Source organism: Copadichromis virginalis, linkage group LG23 (genome assembly GCF_057382275.1).
Source record: "Copadichromis virginalis isolate Kocher_CV1m ecotype Utaka linkage group LG23, C_Virginalis_male_GT1.1, whole genome shotgun sequence".
Lineage (NCBI taxonomy): Eukaryota > Metazoa > Chordata > Actinopteri > Cichliformes > Cichlidae > Copadichromis > Copadichromis virginalis.
Genome location: NC_140639.1, coordinates 7,026,920 through 7,053,828, shown reverse-complemented (window position 1 = coordinate 7,053,828; position 26,909 = coordinate 7,026,920). Strand labels below are relative to the sequence as shown.

At 39.6% G+C, this 26,909-nt stretch overlaps 1 protein-coding gene across 2 annotated transcripts in view; it reads right to left on the bottom strand.

The window, feature by feature from the left end:
- The window catches only part of ralgps2 (Ral GEF with PH domain and SH3 binding motif 2), a 73,480-nt gene that overhangs the window by 42,843 nt on the left and 3,728 nt on the right, over window positions 1–26,909 (bottom strand). For both annotated transcript variants that reach the window (XM_085447958.1, XM_085447959.1), the window contains exons 2-5: window positions 7,127–7,231; window positions 5,740–5,870; window positions 5,363–5,470; window positions 4,606–4,656 (exon numbers count right to left, since the gene is read on the bottom strand). In XM_085447958.1, coding sequence (XP_085304084.1) covers window positions 4,606–4,656; window positions 5,363–5,470; window positions 5,740–5,799 — 219 coding nt within the window. In that variant the 5' untranslated portion in view covers window positions 5,800–5,870; window positions 7,127–7,231. The remainder of the gene's footprint in view (window positions 1–4,605; window positions 4,657–5,362; window positions 5,471–5,739; window positions 5,871–7,126; window positions 7,232–26,909) is intronic.

Genomic DNA, 26,909 nt, shown 5'->3' with positions numbered 1-26,909 from the left:
TGGAGATCTGATTATGAAATTAGAAATACCCTGCTGGGACTGAAAAACTGAGAAAACGAAGGGTGAAAAAGTCAGCCACTGTCACTTTATTTCACCTAAATTCATCTATAATTTACCTTTTTTTTTTATTTTAATTTTACTTTTCCCCCTTTTGTCAGCTGATCAACCATACTATAGCAAGCAGCTATACATTCCAGTTCAAACAATAAACACCAGCCAATGCTAAAATCCATTAGTAGTCAATACTTTGTAAGTTCAAATGAGAGAAAAAGATTTGCAACAAGACCCCCACATCCATTCCTCCCGCTCTCTCTGTGATCCATCTTGTCACTTTAATGGCAAACCAACAGCCAAGGAACATAACAGAAATTCATTTGGGGGTTGTAGCTCAGTCTGGTCTGCAGTATAGATTATTTTACCATTGAAAAAAAAAAAAAAATCTTCTGGTGTTTCCATTATTTATACCTGTGCTCCAAACTGAGCACAAAGACACTGACAATGCTCTCAAGCTCTGTTAATTTCTCTTTGTACTGCATTGATGAGGGTCCATTACGTAGTGGAAGTAAATTACAACAACCCTCAGGTCTGGCAGAGGTTTATGAGCTGTCACTTACGCATCATAAGAAGCAGATGTGTTTACATTCTGTGTTTGCTGTGAAGGACAGACATGTTATACTCTGATCTCTTAAACCTGACGCTCACGCTGCTTTTCCAATCAAAAGATAAATAGAATAAACTATGTTTCCTGTTCAAAGTGGCTGGCCAGACATTATAGCATCTCTCCACACCATTTTTGCTGTATATATCCACGGGTCCCGTGTAATCTTTTATAGCTATTGTGACAGACTTATCTTTTCTTCTTCATCCAGATAACTTGGCTAGACCTCTCAGGCTCTCTCTTTACGTCATGACCAAGATACACAAATTACTGAGAAGCTCTGTTCTACTATAATATTGTCTGGGGCAAATATTGCAAGGTCATGCCAGAATATCTGCTTGTGTGTCATGTATGCATGCAAGTTTCTCTCTGTGGCCTACTGTCTCACACCAGCTCTCACATTATTATGTTAAGACAGTTATGATGTGTTTATGGAGAGAGGAAAGCAAAAAAGCTAGAACACAAACACCAAAAGGTCAAGTCACAGCTACTTTATGGTCATTTCAGCCAATTTAATGTAGTTAGGGAAGTTATTAGTTAATTAAGTGCAGGACTGGAAGAACAGAGCAGCTCAACCATGAAACTGCTATTGGACAAGCTTGGATTATCTAATGTAAAAACTGCCATAAAGACATCTATAGGAAATTAAATTTTAAAAAAAATTAAATCAAAGCATTTTGCTTTAAATGCACCATTTAAAGTAATTTCCTTCTGCACATCGATACGACTTCAGATGCTTCCGCTAGGTTTAGTTCTCTCCCTGGAACACAATCACCACCAAGTGCACATTTCCATTGAACTTGCCCAAGGAGAAAACATCGAGTTAAAGGGAAGGCTGGGTCAACCTGACCCACTGAGAATCACTTGTGATGACAGATGATGAGATAAGAGAGCTGGGTCTGTGGTTACGAACCAGAATGTAAACAGCCGTTTTCTACATCCTGAGACATTTCAGGTAGAACCTTTACTCCAAAGTACTGGAATTGTGGCATAGGTCATTAAGCCGTCATGCACTGGCACAGAGTATTGAGTCATCTCTCGCCAAATTTGGCTCGTTGCAACTCTGTCCTGTTCCATAAAAAGGAAATTTAAGTTTAAAGGGCAGATGAGATCCAGCAATTAGTGCAGACGGGCACATACAACATGCTAGTGCCCTGCTAGAGGTCATTTTATAGAGCTCATCCTGTTCCCCATTGAACAAAGGGGCAGAAACCGTCCCACTGATGGGTTTTGACCTTCTACAGCCCTGTCCAGCTCTCCTGGAGACACGGCAAACCTTCTGGCGATAAACTGAATATTGATGTGCCGTCCTGGGGAGCTGGAGTACCTGAGCGCCTCGCGACACTGACTTTAGCCAAATGCAAAACTAGTCAACACTCAGAACAGATGAGAAAGGAAAAAAATGATAGTGGCCGCCACCCGTAAAGGCATTCCTTTTTTGGGTGTTGTGTCTAGTGGACCTGCTGTTAATTTCATTAACACTAAAAAACAGTTGAAACAGATTAACAACCCCCTCTGCTACTTAACTGACCAGATCAATATCCCAGATGTTTAATCGAGTTCATGCTATACATCGATTAAAAACGTTTCCTTTAATTTTTTTGAGGAGCGTAGGTTTGGGGGAAGAAAAAAAAAAAAAAAAAAAGGCAAGATTACACAACTTAAGAAAAAAAAAAAAAAAGTAATTTAACAGTTTCCTATTTGGCCAGTGAACAGAGCGAACTGGCAGGAGTGCCTGAACACACACGCTTGGTTTTTTTCCTCCATCTTGTGTCTGTGAGGAGGGAAAGAAGGTTGACAGCACTGGAAACTCTCAGTTCTGTTCAAGCATGGACATGTACTTTTTTTTTTTCAGCAAGTTTCCTGAAACAAAAGCACAGTGAGAGCATAAAAAGCCTTACCAGTCCACTCTACCACCTGCCAAGATCCTGCTGGGTCACTCTACATATGGTACACTACGGCATTCATCACCCTCTCAGCACGCCTCTTCAATCAGGGCAGTGGCTCCTTTCCAAATGCCTCTAGTTCACTTTCCCTTCGTTCCCACTTCACGTCAGTCTGCAAGGTACTTCACAACAAACCAAACACGACAGACAAAGCCTGCTTCTACTAAGGAACTTCCGTCTGTTCTTTTCCCTTTTTCCACTGCTCAAACACAAACTATTTGCAAGACTCAAAATGGCATGTTGTACTATATGAAGCCTAATTCATTAAAACGTGGCTTGATATCAGGCCAGAAAGGTTATGAGCTGTTAGAAATGCAAATGTTGCACATATGCCACAGCAGGAGTCAGACTAAGCCACGCTACAATGTGCTTGTGGTCTGTATGCAGTTTTTATAAGATCACTGCGGTCAACCTTAAACATAGGTTATCCATGTCTGTCAGGAAAGGGCCTGACAGCCAACAGGGGCAAATCATGAGGTCTAACGTTCACAACAGAAAAGGTGTGCAAGAATACGCGAGATACAGATGGCCTTTTTTCGCATAACTGACATATGACAAAGCGTGGGAGCTGTGATCACAGTGGCTTACTATTGCAAAACATGACAGTTAGACATAAACCACATGTACCCTATGTATGAAAGGGAAAAGGAAAAACATGGCAAGGGGGAATTCCTAATGTATAATGTGGTTTAAAAGTCTGGGGGCACCAATGGAGAAACTTCGTATGTACAAAGAAGTTACCTTGGCCACCACCGTAATTTCCTACGTTCATTTTTAATTTATTAATCGGTTTATCATGACAAATAACAAGCTTTAAAATGTTTCTAAAAATGCACACCGAGTTCAGATTTGCTCTGTCCCCTTCTCCTTGATGACAGTTTGCACTTGAACTTAGATGGATTCAAGTTTGCACAAAACCTAATAACCCATGTTATCCCAGCATGATCTGACCATGACCCAAAGCACTTGGCAGTCTGAGTTTAAGTGCTCCATAAAATTTCAACAAGTTTGTGGTCAGGCATCTGTGGAGGAAAGCCCATGACAATCAGCACTCCCTGGATCTATTTTTGTAGAGAGGGACTGATATTGCAACGGGCCAGTGACCCCAAACAACATGAAAATGCAAACCAGAGGCAGGAGCATGACTGATGACAGGAATACCGCTGCTCCTTGGAATACACTGACTGCACACTGGCCAAGTGTCTGACTCCAAATTAGGCAAAAAATATTGACAAATTAGAATATTATGACTAGCCTTTTTATCACAGGTCTTTTTCTTTATCTCAGTCATCTCTTTACACACACCCTTCAGTTCATGGCACAAATCTCTTGGATTTGTTAGTAGACTACTTTTTTCCAGTCATCCACTAGAAATACTGGTTACTACTACAGGGTTTTAACTCACTGAGCTCTATCTGTGATGAAGTAATATTTCTATCTTTCAGTGAATAAAATTAGCACATTCGTGTTGTATTTGTGTACTCGTTTTGGTTGGCTTTGAATACAACTGATCCAGCTGCTACACCCCTCTTAGAAACCTGTCTACTGTCTTCACGTTTCACTTAAATGGCCACTGCTAGTTTTGATGCACCTTTTTTCAAATTGCTATTCTAAACTAAGTGAATGTCAGAAACTAAATATGGCAATGCTTAAGTCTAAGATGAAGTTATTTATTATAATCAACAAAGGGCACAAGTTCATTTGTTGAACAAGATACTCAAGTGTCTTCTGAAGTTATAAAAGCCAAGTAAACCTGACGCTTAACCCAAGTTAGCTAACATGCACAATGCCACAAATTTGCTTAAATTAAATTGCTGACAGAGAGTGCAGTCTTACATTTTCAACAATATATATGTGAAAACGTTTTTAAAGATTTCAAATGCCCCAAAGGACTGAAAGTTGCTCATCAGTAAAGCAAAAAGCTCCCTTGAGTCCTCCCACTCAGTTTAAATAATTGTCATTCCGTTAACATCGTTTTTCCTCTCCACATTAACTGCTCACCTCTGGCTGGATGGCTTTGAACACAGGAGCATCCATGAGTGTAATCTGGCCCTGAAGGAGAGCAAAAAGGCACCTGTTAGATATACTTTGGTCAAATTGAAATATTTACACAAACTAACGTTTGTCACAATTCCTCTAAGTTCCATGTTGTCATAAAGAAGGTTTATGTAATAACAATTCAACAACTGAAATGCTGATTTTCCTTGTTTTGTTTTTTTAAATTGGGCTTGTGATAATGCACAACCCATTACTCCTAAGACTCCTTTACTTACCTGACACCACCTTGAAAGACATTAATATATCAGGGATTGATTAAATAAGACCAAGAGTGACCTCTTGTGGTGGAATGGGACACAACAAGACAAGCACACGTATTTAAAAAAGCTTGCAGACGTTCAAAAGATTATGTTCTTTTCATGTGAATATCCTGTAAGGTAAAGCTAGTTCGACAAAAATGTGACATTGTTCTGAGTTTCTTTTTTTACTAGTATTATTATTTTTCCAAAGATGACACTGAAGTCACTGAAAATGGGGCAGAGGCAGCTGTGGGAACTGTCAGCAGCTGCTTGCCACTGCCAGACATCATCAATTATTACTGATGCAAACTCTGACCCCATTTCCCCCTCCATCACCCCATCTCCTCCCGTCTTAAGTCAGCACATCGGATTTTTGCTTATATGCACATTTATAACCCCTCATTTATGCAGGTTAATCAGAAAAGAAGAGACTGTAACAGAAACGCAGAAAATTCACTTACTGCATATTCCTCAGGAGTGACCTTCAGCACATCGAACACAACTGCGTCAAAACTCTTCTTCAGCTCTGAAGATGCCTTATCACTGAGAGATTCCGAGCTGCTGCTCTTCTGGAAGTCACACACACAGAAACACACACACAAACTGATGGCTGGGCGTCTGAGAATTGGATTACCAAATGAAAAAGAGTGGTGATGTTGGTAAGGTTTTGAGATTTGTAAAATGAACACCAAGAAAAACTAAACATAATATATTAAAATGTTATTATTTAATATGTCAGCTGACTAATACTAATATATAATAATTATACACGAAAACCTTTCATAGTTAAGCTATACACAGGCTGCATTTTAAAACACTGACGTGGATGAGGCCTTACCTCAGAGACTGTGGCAGCACTGGTGGAGATACTGGATTGGCCATTAGGGAGGTCCATCATTCCCACACCATCTAGCTCTAATGCAGGAGACCATTCATCATCCTCAGCTACAGCAAAGCCCGCCCGGCCCTCTGACAGAAAACATATACAAAATATATGACAGTGAGCAAATTGCGCACGATATCCTGATCATTAATAGCAGCATTCAAACTGCTCATCTTGCAAACAGAGCGCCATCTACTGGTTGAAATGGGTTGATTTAGACATACTGTCGCAACTACAAGGAAAAATGTACCCTCTCGAAATTAGTTATGATGTAAAGAAATGCTGGTTAAACGGTTGTGAGGTTCAGCTATTGGTCCAGAATGCCTGTGCACACCATATGGATGTGCACATTTATAGTCTGCCTTTACTATGCTTGAGGAAAGACGGGACAGAAGGAGCTTAAGGTGAGCATTAGGAAAAGATCTTCTGTGAAAGGGGCTTGTGGTCCGTGAGTGTAAACAGCTTACCCGACCAATTCACTGGCTTCCATCCAGGCCAGATTTGCTACCAAACATTTGTCTTTGCTGTTGTTTTATCTACACATTGTTCTAAAGTCTTAAAACCATTCTACGCTTTTATTTTCAACCTACATATAACTATGTAAGTGTGTGTGTGTGTGTGTGTGTGTGTGTGTGTGTGTGTGTGTGTACGCACGCACACACAAAGGGGTTATTGAAGCGTTTAATAATAATAATAATATGAATTGTAAATATTAAACTGGAGACAATCTAATCCTCGTACATCACTGAGTGATATATTATTAATATTCTACCACAATTTAATATTCTTGTCTGCTCAGCACTGAAAACACCTTGGAGACCATTATTAGCCAAAAGCACACTGAGAAGCAATAATAAAAAAATAAGGAGCTGCTCAGAATACCGAAGGCCAGCAGAGGCCTGCAGGTGTGTGAGCGCCTGACTGCCTACTTGTTTGTCTTTTCATCAAGTGGCCTGTTCCATTAACTTCCTTATACAGTTCTGCCGAGACAAGACAAGACAGATATACCAGCAAACGCCGGCATATCATGTAAACTATCCTCACATTGTTTGACAAAGTGCATAATCCTACAGGAAGCAATAGCTGGCCTGTGTTTACAAGTCTGAGTCTGCTGTATATAAAAATACTACATCTGTAATTATCTTATTTCCTGGCCCAATACCGATGTGTGTGTTGCCCTTTTATCTAGGTTCAAATTAGACATTTATTAAAAATATCACTTGTGAGGTTAAGCATCAATCTATTTTTTCATAGACTTAATAAAATAAAAAATTAAATTGATCCTCAGGCAACGTAAAAAGCTAGACATTCTTTAAAGAAGAAAAAAAAAAGCCACACTTACCAGATGGGTGTCAGATGTACATAATGCTTTAAGTGAAGTTGGGCTGTTGTTCTGTTTTCGTCTGTCTATCGAGTTTTATCGTTCTCCAAGGCTGGTCTCTGCTGTCTGTGTGTGAAAGACAGGAACAAAAGAAATAAGGGGGAAAAGAACAAAAAGCACCATGATTGTTCTGAACACGAGTAAAAACCCACACAGTGGAAATCCTGTCTCCCTCTGTGCCTCCAGACTCTTTCCATAACTCACATCAGCCAGTAGGTGTCTCACTACGATAAGCAATAAAAGCTTGTGCTAGACTGGAGCATGGTATATCTCCTATTCCCTCCAGGTTATAACGATAGTCAGTATTTCTGTTTGTTACCTTTCCCAAACACTACATTAAGATTTCCATAATCCAAAATAAACTTCAAACTTTGGCTAAGATAAGCCTATAAAGACATGACCCCAAATAAATACATAAAATCAAATAAATAAGACAATGAACGTTTGCCTCACTTGGGTTTCGTTTTTTCCCCCCTGCGTCACACAGCTCGTTAAATATAAAAAATAAATAAATACATACAAACATCTCTGTGCTAGGAGGACAGAAATAGCATCTGTGTACACAGCTTTAACAAGCTCTCACATCTGTCCTCGGCGTGTTATAGTCAAAGTGTTATCAACCCAGAGCAGTGTAAACAGCCTCTGATAACAGCAGGTTTCTGCTCATCTGCTGTCACTCATTTTGTCCTGTTAGAACTCCTTAACCATAACCATCCTAGCTAGTTTACATCTAGTTTTACAGCTTCTTCCGATATCCACACCTCCCGCTATTAACAATCACATCTGACTCATTGCCTTACCCTATCCAATCCCAACTAGCTGGTGCTCCTGATTTAAATGTCCTTGTGTCTGACACACCTGACAGTCAGCTGAGCTGAAATGTGCTGTGTTTGATGACATAACTCCACATAGGCGTGTCATAATGCTGGGCTTTCTGAGGTTCAAGCCCAGGGAATGTTTATAATGTCAGCTGGCAGAAAAACATGTGCGCACTAATAAGGCACAGGTGTGTGTGGGGAACAAGACGGGCTGACGTCTCAACATCACAAGTATAAACCTTGCAGAGGGCACGACTGGAATAAGAAGAGGAAGAGTGACAGAAAGTAGAACTACTCGTGTTGGAGCTTGCAGAAGAGGACGTGTCGTTAAGCTAAATGTGACTCATAAGACTGCATAGCAAGTGGCGTTCAATCAGACTTCGCTCTGTGAATTGGCTGCCTCTCCCTCCTTGTATTCACTGAATTCCAGACTACCTTCTGACATTCACATACTGCAGTTCACACACAAAAGGCCCAGGCTGCCTCAGTACTGAAGGGCATAATGCGTATTAGCGAGTGTTTTTGTGTGTGTTGTCGTCATGCACGTGCCAGCGTATCTGTGCATGTGACGACGCATTCCACATCGTGCACTGACCTTTTACATTCCTACCTCCAGCAGCCATGAAAACAGGTCTTCCATGACCTCCATTGGACATGTCCTAGGTCCTGCTTAAACTGCTCATCTCCTGTCCTTTTAATCCTCACCTCAACCTTATTTTATGGCAGCATTATATATTCAAGCTGGAAGCACTGATTAGTAAGAAATGCAAACATACACTAAGATAAATAAATCTGAGGGTTTGCGCTGCACGTGATAGTTTGTGGGAGTGGAGTGAGAGGCGAAAATTTATCAACTATTGATAATCAGATTATTTTAGTCATTCATTCGTTAGAAGCACGGAAAGTTCCACGTCTTAATCTGGTGAAAATATGATATATACATGGGGTGGCTGTAACTCTGTTACAGTACCCATACACCCATGGAACTGCTCTAGACGGGTGTCTTACACAAAACATCTTACATGACAAATCTGTAGCAGTGCATCCCAGATGGCCCAGCATCATGGAAACAGTAAACACCTGGCATTAAAATACTCCATGCAGAGAGTTGACTCACATGTGTGTCCTATTTACTTTTGTTGTATGTATGCTTACAATAAGAAGAAGAAAGGAAGGTGCAAACTATCATAGGAACAGGGCTAAAAAGGCTTGTTTCAGACGATGGATAAACTGGGAGGGGGGGGGGGGGGGGGGGCACTCAAGGTAAGATTTAAATTTAAAAAAACAAAACAAAAAAAGGTTCTTTAGAACAATCATGTAAAGCTACTCCAGTGAAGTCCAAGAATAAAAAGAGGGAGTTGGAAATGAGCACAATGGGTATGTGCAGGACCAACACGGATCTGTGTGATCGAGGAAAGGTCACAAGCTGTGAGACTGAATAAAGGATCACACGAGACTTGTGTAGCATTTAGTGTTAACAGAAACACTGAGCCAACCCTGCCAGTCTCCGTCTAAAGAACTAAAGGCCTTTTCTTTGACACCCAACAGTCCTGCAGGCCGAGCATCGGTTCTCAATCTGTTCTCACTATTAAACATTAAGTGTGTGTGTGTGTGTGTCTCTCTCTCTCTCTCTCTAAGGGAGGTCTTGTTAGCAAGCAAACAATAATGGAAGCATTTCCTCTGAAGCGCACAGTCATTTGAAAACAAGTCTTTTTCTCCTCCGCTGTGCTTTATGATAAAAACTGCAGTACCTCTTCTTCGTCACGGTCTACATGCTCAGTACAGACATGTGCTTTCTGCTCTGCTTGGCAGAAGTGGGGCTTGATGCGTTTGAAAAGCATGCCGCAGATGCGCCAAAGTCAGAGAGCCAAAGTGGGTCAGTGTGTTGAGGTGTGCACTGAGGGATGTGACAGCCCATTAAGCTGTGCTGCTGTCCCCTTCTCTTTAGTACACAGTACGCATACATACCATTCACACCGTCCAAGTTTAAACTCTAAAGCAAATTATCCCTCCACCATTCAAATATATCATAGGCCTCTTTACCATATGAAAAGAAAACGTTCCGAGTGGGTAAATCTGTAGATGAAACACTTCACTGCACATTCAAATTTTAAGATATAAAAACGCAGGACCTACTACCTGTATTTTTTAAATCACTCAAATAATCTAAACATTAAAAAGAAGCTATAAAAAGCAGCATAGAATAGAATAATCCTTTAATTGTCCCACAAGGGGAAATTTGGTATAATATGGTATTAACAACAGGGCAAATTATACAAAAGCAAATGTGCTTTGACAAATAACAGAGTAACATAACAATTACTCAAAATTACAGCAGCACTTAGCAATGGAAGTTATATAAATTATTACATGAAATGGCTCTATATGGCTGAGTTCTTGCTGCAGTATAGTTTTAAAATATTATAATATCTTGTCAGCCTCACTCCTCAAAAACCCATATCCTCATAAACTCCTATTGCAGACCATCTGCAGCCAAGCACACACATCAAGTGCAAACCATGTCTTCCGTCTTGCCTCCAGACTTCTTACATGACTGTATTTCCTGTTCACTACTGCTTTACAGAAACAGAGAAAGTGTTACTTTTAATTTTGCTCATGCATTATGTGAAGCTTGCTAATCACCAGAGAGCTTGTTGGTAGCATTTCATTTAATGCGATGCCATGGAAGACTGAGTCAAGGTTGTTCTCGCTTTCTCTGGGCTCTCATCAAGCCTCCTAGGGGACAGCAGGACAGTATTGATCTGGAGCTAAGAGAAGCCCGGACGATCTCTATCTCTCTCTCTCACTCACACACACACACTCTCGCACACGCACTACAGCAGCGTGTCGCCATGGATCGATATACACCGCTTTCACTCAGCAGGTTGGCTGTATAAGCAGAAGTTGGTGACAATGAGTGCAGAGGGACAATAATGTCTGTGTGTGTTGTCGAGGGAACACGACTAACAGCCCCTTCACATGATCACTTAACATGCCAGTGATGTTCAGCCCTTCATGAAGGTCAATAACGGGACAGTGGTAACTCCATGGCAGTTTAGACCAGCAGAAGTGGATAAGGGAAAACATTTATAGGAACAGGAGGACCGAAACCAAAAACTGTCATAACACTACAATTACACTTTGATGTGAACATAAAAGCAATGTTCTCCATCCACTCAAATTTTAAACACCAGTCAGGGGTGCAGGGACTTTCTGCATTTTATGACACACACAGAGACACACACAGGCTATACTTTTGAGTAATTCCCCAGTTTGCTATTACAGCATGCGGTATTCCCGTTGCTCGGTCGATACAGTTTTTATTAAGTTCGCACAAGAGGAAGTGAGAAGATAATTCTATACCCCAAATACAGCCACTCTTCCAGACAAGACGCTCGCATGCATCTGATTTATTAGAGCAACATAATGCAAACAAAAAGAAAATAAGTTTAATGGTGCCGTATCATCTAACAAAAGCACGTTGGGTTTTTTTTGTTTTTTTCCTTCTTCAGAAAATCAATAGGCAATGAACCCAGTGACACCACAGATTTTCCAGACAGTGAATTAACAGTAATGTACCATCTATCATAGTGGGCCATCATTTTATGAGCATCTGGGTCTATTTGTGACGGGAAATTACTGTGATGTAGTGGAAAGATAGACAGCCGAGGACAAAGAGGGTCTTAAAAAAAGTAGGACATGAAGCACAAAAAAAGTGATGATCAATTTTACACTTGTAAATACACCTGCACTTTTTCAAAACATTTAACTTTTAACCTTATGAGTCAAATCCCCCCCTCCAATCAGTGTGCAGTGTCTGAATTTTAAAAAAGGCCAATATAGCTTCATCAGCAACAACACAAAATGTGTATTTTATATCAGGTAAAAAAAAAATTTAAAAAAAAAATTTAAAAAAAAAAAAAAAAAAAAAAAAAGGTATTCAAGACAACTGTCCATATAAAATTATTTCTGAATTATAATGAATATATCACAATATAAAGTAATTACCTTCTGTACGTACAATTAAATGCCTTCAACAAGTCTTTCATTTGTCTAAACATTTTTATGGCCGTCAGCTGATTGTGATTCTGATCAGCTGATCGTGTTTTTTGTTTTGGGAGGGAGGGGGCGTACATGTCACACATCTAAACCCAATTCTAAGCCAGTGTTGATGTTTTTCTAAAAAATAAAAATAAAAATAAATAATGTTTTAGATAAACTTTCCTCCCTTGCTCTTTCACCCCTGCTTGCTTGATCTCTACAGCTTTCAGGGGGATAATTAGAGCTCACACTTTAAAGACAGGCTGTCTTCTGTCTTTTCTCATCGCACATCCCCCAGTGACACAGGCAGGCTCTGTAGGTACAATGCTCACAGACATAGATAACATCTATAGTTAACATTTTACAGTGACCTAGCTTTTACTTACAGCTATAAGCAACCTCTGAAATCATGAAATACTACAAAACCTCAGCTGCCAAAAGCAAATACAAGGCCCAACTGGTCTTTATAACTGTATCTGACTATCCATCAAATGAACTGAAGAGAGGATACAGTGCCAAGCTTGTGAGTAGCGGCATGTGGCAGGGCCTCAGAGCGGCAGGCTGTCACGTGTGGGCAGGGAAAGGGCCTACAGTTTGAGTGTATCTGTGTGTGTGTGCTGACTTCAGCCTGATTTGTGGCCCAAATGGGAGCAGGCAGGCTGCCCGGACCAAGTTCAACTCTGCTGCTGAGGCCTGGGCGACCTGAGCATGGTGACAGTTGAGTGGGGAAAGAAAGAAAGGGGAAAAAAAAAAGTAGGAGAGGAAGCGGGGAGGGAGAGGAAGCAGAGGAAGCGAGAAGCTGGCAGCAGTACTGTTGTCTGTGGTCATTCCCTGCATGGACTATTAAACAAGGAAAGGACATGGTAACAATATAGGGCAACAGAGCAGTCAGTCAGAGCAGTAATGCTTAGAGGAAACTGATATGATCTCTATGTCTTCCTCTATGAGTCTCTGAGGGCTGGCACAAGAGTGAAACCTCTTGTTGGACACCAAGTAAAGACACAATTGCTGAGTGAAATCGTTATATTATGCAGTATATATATTAAGCAACCTGTCACTGAACAGACTCCTCCGGTTGTTTATGGCCGTGTGCAGAGGATGCCCAGCATTGTCCATAATGTCCAGCTAATCACCACTTACTACTCTCATCAGTAACAACATGGACAAAAAAAGCAAAACAAAAAAAAGCACACTGATAGCTGTATGAACAAATTTTCTGTCAGTATGAAAGCCTCACAGGATAGACATTTATTATTGATCAATCAATCACACCTTAGTGACAGACCCCGGTGCATCACAATGAGCGGCATTCCACCACAGATTCTTGCTTAAGAACATGATGACACATCAGTGGGCTGAGCGGAGATGACGTGTGGGTGGTGGCAGTCTCAGAGCTGAATAAAATCATGTGGCTAATAAACTGCTTTTGCAGAAAGAAACCATCTGTCTGGAGCCAACATGTGGTGATAAGTTGGCTTGATCAACTTTGCCATCTGAACTGCATAATGCAGAGGCATTTTAGTGTCAGATCATCAAAAGACACTTTGGGGCTAAGGCGATATTTCATCGTGTGTGTAGAAGAAAAAAGATAATGCAGTCTCTTATATAAAGTCATAATCTATCAGTGTGTGGCAACTGGTTTGTGTAAATATGTAAACAAGAGACACATGAGCAGGGCCCAAACTCCAGCACAGCAAGCCACTGCATCTGTAATGTTGCACATGTAATTTTTGACCAAATTTTCAGAAGATAAGAAGTTGGATAATCACCTCTCCTATTTAAAAAAAAAAAAAAAAAGGGAAGGGAAGCACAAATCCTTCATTCTCAAACTTGGGAGCTCTAAGGTTAAGATAAAATAAAGAGGCACTATAGATCATAGGATAGTGATCATTAGGCATTAGGGCTGGGCCATATCATACTAGGGCTGTTTGATATAACGATATATCAGATGACGATATAAAAACGTCTATCGTTTCCTATTATGCTATCGTTTGTTTTGTGATGTCGTAAAATAAACTGTTTACAGCAATATTTTTCATCGTTTTGACGGTCACCTTAGTGGCTATATTAACTTCTTAAAGTTCTCCCTTTCTCTTATACACTATGGGCAGACAAGTGCCTGTTTTTACCGGTTTTCGTTAGCAACAATGACGGTAAAACCATCGCGTGGCTCCGCTGTCCGCTTGTTTGTTTTCCACGTAAACCTTTCACAATAAAGCTCAAGATCCTGTTGAGACTTTTCAAAATAAAGTGAATCACATGAAAGAGTATGCAGAGAGTTTACGGATGAGAAGCAAAAAAAAAAAAAGCCATCAAGTGCTAAAAAATTAACCTTAGACTCAAACTTTGAGAGAAAATGGTGGCCGTTACAACTTGTGTCTAAAAATGTATAGTTTCATGTAGGGCTGCTCAATTAATCGAATTTTAATCTCGATTACGATCTGGGCTTTCAACGATCATTAAAAATGACTGAGCCGATTATTAGCACCTCCCTCGTGCTTTACTCTCCGTTGTGGCAAATCAAGCGCACCGCTCTGCATTTCGAACACGCGTCACAACAATTAAGAGGACCCGAGGGAAGCTCGGAAAGCTAAGCAGAAGTTATTTGGAGAGGAGAGTGACTGCCGTTGGTTGAAAAGAGGTAAAAAAAAAAACAAAAAACAAAAAACTTCAGTGGTGTGGAAACATTATGGGTTCACGGAGTCAGACGTGGATCAAGTAGACACAGTGTGTAAACTTTGCTACGGTGTCGTAGCTGCACCACAGAGCAACACTGCAAAGTTCACTAAACATAGATGTTTACATTTTTCATTTATGTTTTATATTGCAAACATTTGCACTGTTATCAGTATTTGCACTATTTTATATTATTTTTGACAATCTTTAAAGTCATTATTCAATACATTGTTATTGTTAAATAAATATCGTCAAATAATCGAGATCTCAATTTCAGTGAAAATAATCGTGATTGTCATTTTTGCCATAATCGAGCAGCCCTAGTTTCATGCATCACTTAAAACACTGGAATCCAGGTAAAGGACGCCCAGCTGGAAAAACTAAACGCAAGTCGAGTTGCCCGAGATTCACAGAATTTACAGAAAATATTACATTTTTGTGATTTATATCGTTGTCAGGACGATAAATGTCTTATATGAGATTTTTGTCATATCGCACAGCCCTATATCATACCGTTCACAGTAATACTGATTTAATGTTGGGCAACGGTAAGAGAATGAAATATCGCGATAGAATATGGGTAAAACGCGCATTTGCAGTGCCTTTGTTTTCATACGCATATGGTGGAAAAAGCACGGTGGTGACAGAGAACGAGAAGGGCGAAAGCGGATCGTTGAATGAAACAGATGAACCAGAATTGTTTTGTAAAAATGCTGCAACTTCAGTGGTGTGGAACTGGTTTAGCTTTAGTCCGTCAGATACACAACAAAACACTATTTTTGGTAGAGCATGCTAGCGGGCCGTTGTTATTACCGTGTTTTTTGGAAAATACACTTAAAATCAATCCTTTGATTTTTCTGAAAATCGACAGTTATAATCCCGTGTGCCTTATGCTTGGATTCTGGTTGTGTTTACTGACCTTGAAACGATTTTATGTGGTACACGGCGCTCGAAAATCTGCCAACTGTTTTAGTACGACTTTGCTATGATACGAACCCACACCGCTTGATGGATTGTCGGAGGATTACGGCTATCATAGGCAGGAGCCCCGCGGAGTGATACGTACTGTGCTTCAACATAATATTACCGTATTGTGTGTGTATAACCTCTTTTTAAGTTTTGTGAATATTCTACATGGTTATGCTGAGGATATGTTGGCCAGTTTCCACTGGAAATGCCTTTTGGTTAAACTGTCAGCAAGGAATTTGCATTTGCACTGTTACATTTTTATATAACTTCCATGCACAATGTTATATCGCCCTGCTCTATTAGGCATATGTTGTGCCCACAAGAAAAAGATTTTAACCACTGCAAAAAGCAGCTTCTATGCCATCAGACATGTTGTCAATCCTTTAAATTAAGGCACATCTGTGGGAATCTGGATCTGCATTTTCTTTTGTTTATAGTCCAGTAGCATAAAAGGACCCCCTTATCATCTTCTCAGACAGTTTCACACAGTTAAAAGGAAAAGAAAAAGTCTTGCTACCTCCACTTCAGGTCCCATGCTCTTTTAAAATGGCCTGAGCATTTTCTCAATGTGAAAGAAATGCTTGGTTTCCAAGTACCTGTTCAAAGTGGTACTGCACGAGTATTAGCCAACTTCTGTCAGATGATGCAAACAGGCTGAGGGCTGCTGACGTCGCCAATAAAGCAGAAGCAATGAGGAAAGTAGCAGTTTCAATAGTTTCCACTGACTTTTTCCTTATTCCCAGGTATTTTATTTGTATTGGTGGTTTGCAACACTAATCGTTTCATTTCCCCTTCACAAAGGTTGCTCTTCCCCTTGCTATCATTTAGGGCCAATGACGCATCATGTTGGAAACAAAAAAATAAAATTTCCGGAGATTGTTAATGCTAACCCTACTTCCGAACTGACTCAAGTTCACATTCAAAGAAGGTAATTGTAGATTACAATCATATTGAAAGGTGGACAAAAAATGCTTTGGAAACAATTACTTTAGAATGCAAGGTGTGACAGGTTTTTCTCTTGCCCCTTTTTCTGTTCTTTTTTTTTTTATTTTATCTTTATTAACCTCTTGAAGTTCTCATAAAGTCTTTGGTTCACAGTGTTATTGGGTAGCTTTGCTTTATCACTGTATTCTCTCTGTTGTTTGTTAATTGCCCCTTAGGGATAAATAAAGTCTTCTGATTCTGATTCTCTGTGTGTGGACATGAGGGAGCCTGAAGAACCTGCTGCATTAAGAGAAAAGAAGAACCATTTCAAATACAGGTAGGAACATATATTCTACTATTATAGACTGATTTCATGCCATTAATGTTTCTCAGTTGTTCCATGAAATGTAAAGCAACAGGCTGAAAGACTGGAGAAAGAATTCTAATCACATGATCAGAAACGAATCATTTACCTTCAGGTAGACAAGCTTTCAGTCCGGCCTGATGTGAGCACTAAATTTGAAACTACAAAAAGAAACCATCTCCTTCTCTTAGCATCTGTTTTGCCTATGCACAGCTTTAAATCAGTGCTGTAAATATGCCATCTGAAATTTTAGTCACAGGAGTTTAGTGTAGAGTTTTTTCCTCTCCCTCTCAGTCAATGGCTCCTTTCTGTTGTTGCTTTTTGTTTTTAAAAAAAAAAAAAAAAAAAAAAAAAAAAAAAAAAAAAAGGCCCTAAAAGTTTACTTAACAAAAGAACAAAAACCTGCAAAAGGAACAAAACTTTAAGCTTTGTGGGCGCTTTACTGATGACAAAGCAAAGCTTACTGTGGCCGATCTTGAGAGCAAAACTGCTTGGCTTTTATTCTGATGAACAGATAAAAACCAGGGTAATAGTTCCTGCCTGAGTTTGAACGATTTCAGTCAAACTTTTTCCTAAAGGTCACCTGGTGTTCGAAACATTAAGTGAACTACTGTTAAACTGTAAGAAGAACTTGCAACCCAGATGCTGAATCTGATTGTGAGGATTTAATGATCAGTTTCAATCAAATCACACACAAATTCCCATCTTTACAACTTGTTAACCCAGTCTACGATGTTAGTATTAAATATGTGAACATATTTTCCTTCTTTAAGTTAAGAAATGACCACATATCAATGGTGGAGCAACAAAGAAATGGTCCATGCACAAAAATGAGACTCTGCCACATCTACACTGATGGTACCACAAAAAGAAAAACACAGCCTTTCCCAGGACTGGATACCGGGTGGGCCCTCACAGCTAAAAGACATTGCATGCTGCAACCTGACAAACCATACAATTATGTCAGCACAGGAATACGCACAAACTCCCACGGTGCTGGTACAACAAAACCTCCTTTTAGACATGCCAAACTCTATATCCCTGCACAGGAAGCTGGTCAGGAGGGGACACATCTCCAAACCATAAATGCAGAATCATAGTTGCATTTAAAGAACAGAAGAAAAAAAAAAAAGGGGGGGGGGGGGGGGGGCGCACAAGATCTTAATGCTTCTCCATCAACAACTGTTATAATTTGAATCTAATTTGTGCACACGCTCCAACCATCAGCTTTTGGTGCCAGTTTTTTTTGGCACAAGTATGGCTTTATAAGGGACTGAAATTTTAAATTAATTAGAATTATCCATGACGGATAATAAGGATAAAACTATTCTTTTTCTGCATTACCTTTTTCAACATTGCTCTCATGTTGTCTTTTGCTTTTGTCTTTACAGCAATTACCAAGAAACACTAATACTATTTTTCTATTAATTTCAACAAATGCATATTTCAAAAGAAACCATTCAACAACAAACAAGCGCTGTATTTTTGGCCCCAAGCAAGCAGGCCTACCTCATAGCCAAACTTTAACCACAAAAAAAAAAAAAAGTGCCTTTATGAGGCAGGATGAGATCAAAGATCAAATCAGTGAGCTTTACTGAGAGCGTAAGAAGGATATTCTCCTTCAGTGTACTGTATAATCCACTAAATAAGACATTCCAAACAAACAGAAGATTTCAGCATCCCTGCAACAATGAGCTCATCTTCCTCCTACAACCCAGTCCTCTTTTAGTTGTTCCTTATCTGTTCAGACTATTGACACAAAAGAGCTGCTCCGAGCCAAAACTTAACGTCAGATTCAGCAGGCTTTTCGAAAACAAACACTCTGCAGGCTAGCTATTGTCAGAGTTACATCCTGTGTGTGCATAAGTCTGCAAAGCCAAGTATTCAGTATGACAAAAGAGGAAAGGGCTTTGGCTTTAAACACAGAACTTAAGTTTCAGTTTTTATCTACAATTCAAGTCACTTTGCTTAACTGAGCAAGACTGAGGTAACGGGCTTCCCATACAGATTAACACGTAGTCACACGGAGTGCTGCATGCATGATTTCCCCTTAACATGGCACTGCCCTATCTCCAGGGCCTGATAAAACGAGTAATTACAACTTAAAAGCGCACAAAAAAGGGATTGCTGCTGAGAGAGAGAGGCCGAGGGAGAAACTAACAAGTGTGCCTGTGAACACATACACAGCTGTTCGCTCTAAGTCACTAGGTCAGAGGTCACAGGGGAGACTAAAATATGACACCCACACACTGGCCAAGGGGGAGAAAAATGAGGCAGAGGGTGAGAATAACCAGAAAAAGAAATAAATATCAAACTGAACCCATCCGAATTATCTGCAGAGACGGAGAGTCAAGCAGCAGAGGCAGATTTTTCCAAATCTGGTCATTGCTGTCTCTCATACTAATATGGAAAGTACTCTGTATTCCCATCTGATAGCAGCTATGAAAGATTGATTATTTTATCTTTTACTCACAAGACAGAACAATGCAGCGCTGTGCTTCTAGTTAGGGTGTGTGTTTGAAAGGGGAAAAGCAAGCCTGTATCAAATGGAAGAAGAGCAACAGCTGAGACTCGAAAAACAGCTGTATCTCTTCAGTCCCCTCCCCCCCTCCGTCCCCTCATCTCCGCTCTCCCTGAATGAGCCCCTCACACCACTTTTCTGATCCTCCTCTCTCTCTCTCACACAAACACAGAGAGAGGCATGGCCAGGGGCTAGCTGCACACACACAAATTATAATATGAAGTGCCTGAGTTACACCGGCACTGTTGGTTCGAGCCGCTGTTCTCTCAGAGGACAAGTACAGAGAGGATCCATGTGGTGCTAAACATTCATCTATTGACTATAAATAGGAATGACATTGTTTCCAGCGGCAATGTCACCCTCCCCCTTCTCTTGTAAATCCTTACAACTCTCCCACCTTCATGTGAGTCCAGCTGTAGCACAAAAGGCATCCAAATAAACCTTCAAGTTAGCGTTTCACGTGGAAAACAGAATCAAACGCAGGCCTGTCCATCGAGGCAGCAACCGTTACCGTCATAAGAGCCAGTTGTGAGGGAAAGAAAAATCTGTATGCCTTAAAAGGATGGTGACGCATCTTATTACATATAAATGAGTCTGGCATTGCTCACAGGTGTAAATAATTACAAAACAGAACAATTGTGAAGGGGAGGAAAGCTGTATATAGGTTTGGGCCTTCTTTGAAACAGTACCATTCGGCACTTTTTCAGACAAAAGTTATTCTTTTAGTAAGGCAAATTTTGAAAATTACAGTCTAATTCAAGTCTACTTTGATAATACATGACATACAGCAGCCTTGGGGTGTTTAAAATAGTAAAAAGCAAATAAAATCGGCTAATTTCAAGTCCAGCTGTAGATCAAGCATCGCAGCAAATCATCATGTTTGGACCCATAAATTCTCAATTTTCCTTTCTTTTGATTTTGATCAATTTTGTAAATCCTGGTCTATGATAAATGATTATCTAGAGGATGTTCACTGGCTTGTGAGTGCCAAGTCGTTAGCCAATGGGGATGTGTGTTTCACAATTAGACCTGCCCCGTTTCTCAGCACATCTCATTCCAAAACCCTGAGATGGTGATGGCGAAAATCCTTTCCTGGAGGCTTCACAGTAGCAACATCCATCTTTTATATCGTCTATGGCTGTGAAGCATATGTAGTTGAAGAGATTTTTTTTTTTTTTAAAAAAGGAAGAAAGAAAATAAACTTTCTTATGTTCATATTTGTCTATTCTATCCATTTGTGTCAAATAAACTCCTTGTGACATTAAGGTTTACCATTTTGTCAGTTTGCCTTTTAGAAAGTATTCAAGTTTATCACTTTAGATATTAAGCACATTTCTTATTTAGTTAAATTCCACCATTTGCTCTCAGAGTGGAAATGTTAGATGTTTTCATAAAAACCTAAATAAAAAAATAAAAAAATAAACAAAAAATCCATTAATCTCAACACCTGCAATAATTTCGCATGCATACAAAAAGGCTGCACAGAATGAATTAATACCCAGACTGACAGTTGGTGATGCAAGATGCGTAACTTCAGGCATGTGCAAGCAAGTCTGTGTGCAAGCCTAGACCCAACTAGTGGGAAACCTGACAAAGGCGACAGGAAAGAGATCATTCTCAGTACCACAAATCTAAATGGATTCTTTGAAATGATAGAGAAACACATCTGCCTGGGATATGAGTCATCTCTACTCATTTATCAAAGAGGTGCTGGAGAGTTAAAAAGGAAAAAAGAAAATAACAGGTGGGGAGGATACAGCACCTTATTTTCATAGTGTGCTTGAGGTCAAAAAGCCCACCTGCTGACTATCAGATGAGGAGGAAAGAGTAGAAGTGAAAACATTGGGAGCAGAATAAAGCGAAAGGAAGATGGAACAAAACACAGAGCTAGAATCGTGTTTGTCTGTATCTGATCTATTGTCTTTGGCCGGGTTCAAGACCAAGTTCACAAGTTTCCATGACATAGCTGTGGCTCAGCTCTCAGTTTTGCACCCAAAGCCAAAAACACTCAAGGTTCAGACAGATGGATGAGGCTCTGTTGTGAGACCACAAAGACTTGTCTTCAGCGCCGATACAGACCGGTGGATCAGGACAATATGCAGGGGGAAGTGGAAGGGTGAGGCATCTGTCTGTTTATGTTCAATACAGCCTAAGGGGTAGTACATCACAGTCCTGTTTTTTTAATTTGGAGAACCAAACATCACAAGTCTGTTTGCACTCTTTATTCAAAAAGAAAACCCCCAGTATACATAATGAGCCAGTTTAGTGTGGAGTTTATAGCTGTGGGAATTTTAAAAGACAGTATAAACTAAATAAATACGTTTTATTATTACACACCATCAGCGGCAATACACTTTGCAAGCCACATACTTTCTACAAGTAGTTTAAACTAAAATCAGCGACCTCAATCTCAACTCCAATTGTGCCCACCATTCCCTTACCTTTGGTGGTTAAATTAATCCTCTAATAACAACATTATCTCGCTTTAAACACTGCTCAAGTGCATCCAGTTGGCCTGCCTGGTTTTGAATAATCGTTTTAAATTTTTGCGCATCTCCACGCAGCTCCTCTGAAATCCCTGCCATTATTGCCACAAAACCTTTCAGAATATCTTCAAAGATCTCTCACTTCCTCGTTTCTGAGCAGGAACACATGCCAATCCTCGTCCACTAACTCAGCAATTTTTCAACTAACATTCTGTCTTATTAAGATCGGACTCCTCAGGCTCAGCAAGCATTGCAAACCTGTTACTCTGCCCCGCCACCATCTTGACACTATGGTAGCTAATCCTATTTGTGAAACATGCCTATAATTAAAGTAATTCTGAATATTTTGTCCTACAGAATCATATTAACAGAAAACCCTGCTAATTGAAAGCTTTTGAAGAGCGAGATTATTTCCTTCAGGGTTACTCAAATGTAACCCAATTCCCAAATCATAAAATCACCAAAGAAATCTTCACATAATTATTTAAGCAGATCAGGGCTGCATTGCATTTCATTATGCATTTAGTCCTCCATTGTATTTTTTTTAGTTTGAATATTCAGGATATGCTACAACACAGAAGTTTTGAGAAAAAAAAAAACCAAAAAAACAAAAACAAAACTGTGGAAAAGCCTCATAACTCTTTTTCAAGTTAGCCTTTAAGACTAAGGCTTTTATTATAGGATGTCCCTGAACTCAGTTCAAGAGTTTATGACTCCAAATGCCTATAACCTGACACACCAACCCAGACCAACACCCATGAGTTTTGAAATAATGCTGGTCATGGAATAAAGAAGTGAAAAGGAAAATACAGCGGTGCATTTTTGCCTCTTCTCAATAGCTCAAAGTCACTTGCCGTTTAACATAATTTTGTGACTAACAAGCTGTTAAACTCCAACTAACACAAAACTCCATGTTTTTCCATTTTATCTGAAGTTTGATTATTTTTTGGCATTCAGAATGGATGATTTTTAGTGTAATACTGTCCACGATAATAGTACTATAAATATTTACACAGTACAAAAATGTCATATCACTGATATTGTGAGTGCAAGACCATGCGTTCATGTTCCCCAGTGCATGCAACAATGAAACAAGCCAAGGTGTGTCTCTGAGCCACAAGTCAGCCTGTGATGACGCATTAGTGCCTAAAAAGGGAGTGACTTCATCAACTTGCAACAAAGTATGATTTGCAAAAAAAAAAAAAATTAAAATAATTACTATTCCCACTTGAGTTGGAAACAAAAAAAATGTGTTTTATCACTTAAGGCAAAATCACTATGAAGTACAACCAGGGCCTGAACTGGGAGATGCTAGGCGCTAATGATGTGCAACCCAAATGTAAACAAATGACTCAACTAAGAACCACTAGCTGCACTCACTTGCTGAGCTTTGTATGACAGGAAGAGCAAACAGTGGCTGGAAATTACTGATGCAGTTACATAGTGGAGGTGCAGGGCTTTAAGCAATTGGTTATTACAAGCTACCTTTGTTTTATGCTGCATGCACTAATACTGGAGCTGGTACTGGCACCCTGTTTCAATAGAATCACACTTCAAATTAGGAAGTGTGTCATCAGTGACAACAGCTCTCTGCAAAACACACTTGCTAATTTTGCTGACTACAAGCATCAATAAAATATTCTGTTTTTTTTAAAACTGGCACAGTGTATACCCAGATTTTAAGGCTTGTCCTGCTAGTTTGGTATATGATGGACAACAACTATTGTACTAACAAAGTGTCTCAGGTGGCATTTGAACTCTGAATTTTTGTTCCTGTTCCTCCTATTTAGCTTATAGGAGCTAAAGCATTAATACATCCCTTAAATTTATGGAAGTAAATTCCCACAGATCAAGAGATAGACAAAAGGCACTGAAAACTTACCTCAAAAAGCAAAAGCCTGTCTGATTATTGATTCAACAGGTTGCACTTCAGATTTCTTATATTGTATTCCAACTGGCAACAGCTAACTGGAAATACTGAAAAAGGCAACATCTTCAAAACTTTAAGCTGATAATTCAACACCTACAGCACTTACTTTGATGATTTCAGCTTTAGGGTGACTTATTAAAAATACGATCAACATACTCAAAGCATAGCAAAAGAGAGATGAAAGCATTTCAGCTCAGTCCCATACTAGAATGGTTTATGAGAACTAATATTGGGCCATTATATTGCTAAATCAATAGTCTGTGCCTCAAGAAAGGCCAGAATGAGTCTACATCCACATATGCACCGGTATTTTACTCAACATTGCTTTTTCAATGCATTTTAGCCTTCATCCACATATAAACAGCATATAGGATTTAGTGAAAACTAAGCTTTTGGAAAACTCCTGCCAGGATAAAGACCTTTGGAAATGTGCACTTTTTTTAACATTTAAAAACAAACAAACAAACAAAACGTTGTACGTATGGATGTACCCTTAAATATCCATGCAGTGCAAGATGGCACAAACAAATAGGACGATCGTCAGTTTAACATATTCAACACTGAATGCTGTGTCACAGCTGCAGTGATGCAGCAATCACAACGGGCAAGTCTCGACACTCTGGTGAAAACTTCTTTTACTGCAAAAAACTAATAAAGAAAAAAAAATTACCCGATTTCCTAAAAGCCCAAAGTTTAAAATGAGAGTTGTCTTTATATAATCATTATAGTCAAGTAACGGGTTAAAAATGTTAGTACTCAGCAGCACCATCAGTAAGACTCCAGCCGATTAGTAGCAGAGCTAAATTCAACTTTTTGTGGCCTGTTAAGTCTCATCTTCATAGCATAATATTTATTCATAGAAGGAAAAAGGATGAGCTTATTGTTTATTCAATTTCTAGCAATGTAAGGAGGCATACTGTAAGCAACAGTCAGCGTGCACCCCAGTGGACAAGCTATGGGATTTTTACATTACCAAGTGTCCACTTATGCCCTATGTTCTGTTTAAAACAAACAAACAGATAAATCTTCATATGATATACTCTGATACAGTTATATCTACGACAGACCGGTAAAATCAAAATCAATAAAATGAGTCACACTCAGCAACAATGGATGATAAGTGATAGACATGTTTACGAGCTTCATATTTAGAAAAGACATAAGCAAGCAGGAAGTGGAGGTGGTGAGGCAAGATAAATGAAAGTAATACAACATACAAGGTACTGTAAGTCTTGCTGCTTGATAACTGGAAGAATGAAATACAGGCTGACGAGGCAGAACTAAAATAGCGTCATGTCCACTCAAAACATGAAAGCATAGTGAAAGAGAAAGTGAGCAAAGTTACACAACTAAGAAGCAAGGCACTAGTAGTGTTGAGAGAGGGGTGGACACCAGCCTAGTCTTTCATGTGTTAGCCACTCCCATGAGTGGTTAAATCTCAAGGTCTCTAGCAGCTGCTCGGCCTATTGTACCGTGTGTTTAGCGGGGTGTGTATGTGAGAGATACAACCACCAGCCAGTTTCCGTTTCAATACTGCCTGTGTCCGCCGGCCCCCAGTGGCTTCTACTTCTCCTAAACAAGAGCTGTGATTACAACAGAGCAGGAACCACATGGCAAACACACTCATAACAATAAGAGACACTTTTACATGACTTCCTCAAAATTTGTTCGGTATACAGCAAAGGGAGAAAATATAGAGTCACGTTGCTCAATCCTACGCAGTGAAACACGGTGCCTGCCTCTGAGATTCTGCATGCATTATCCTCGTCTCTTATCTTCTTCTCGCGCTGTGATGTACGCAGGCAACTAGTCAGGCTCTAGCCAAGCTCATATCCACAACACCCACTTCATCAACTAACTGCCAGTAACATTCGAAACACCTCGTGCATAGAAAAGTTTATCAAAAACACAATATATTATTATCAGTGTTCCAAAACTCCTTGTCAAGCACAACGACCTGTTATATAACTCCCAGTAGTAGCACAGATCTTTGGTGGCTTTGTGGTAGGGCTGCTCAATTAATCGAATTTTAATCACGATTACGATCTGGGCTTTCAACGATCATTAAAAATGACTGAGCCGATTATTAGCCCCTCCCTCATTTATCCGCGACACCTTAAAGGCCGGTCCGTGAAAATATTGTCGGGCATAAACCGTCCGTGGCGCAAAAAAGGTTGGAGACCGCTGATTAAGAGGACCCGAGGGAAGCTCGGAAAGCTAAGCAGAAGTTATTTGGAGAGTGACTGCCGTTGGTTGAAAAGAGAGTTTAAAAAAAAAAAACTTCAGTGGTGTTGCACACTATTTTATATTATTTTTTTAAAGTCATTGTTAACCCTTTAAAGCCGGTCAGAGCAGCACGCTCCGTTTTGCGTAACTATTTTTAAATCCCTGTAGAACCTGAACCGTGTAAGCTAGCGCAATAATTTGTTTTGCATATGAAACCGGAGGAGTTGTACTTACATCTGATGCCATCAGCTTGTCCTCGGTCACGGTTTCGTTCCACATATAGCTTTGCAAAAATTGCATAAAAAGCGCTTGCAGGAACAAAAACATAATATTCCAGAAACACGCTTTGCCGTTCCTATCAGCTGTTCGTAACACTTCCCACAGTGAAATGATGCACATGCTGTTTTCTTTGCAAATTTGCATCATAGGATTGTTTTTTGTTTTTCCTGCAGTATATAAAAATTGCTGTATCTCCAAAATAAAACTATGAAGACACTCAAAATAAATTTCCTGTTGTTGTAAACTATTTTTTGCAACTTTATTGTATTTAAAGTTTTGAGGGATAAACCTCTTAAATTTCTCCAAGTAGAAATATATGTAAACAAAACAAAAGCGATTTTCAATTTTTTTTGTAGTTTATTGCACTTTTTTGCAATTTATGTAATTACTATGGACTTAATGCAGACATATTATTAAAATATGGGCTATAACAGTTGTATTGATGTATAGCAACTTGAAATGCTCCCACAAATGGCACTACAGCATGTAAAAAAAATAATATAAGCTCTG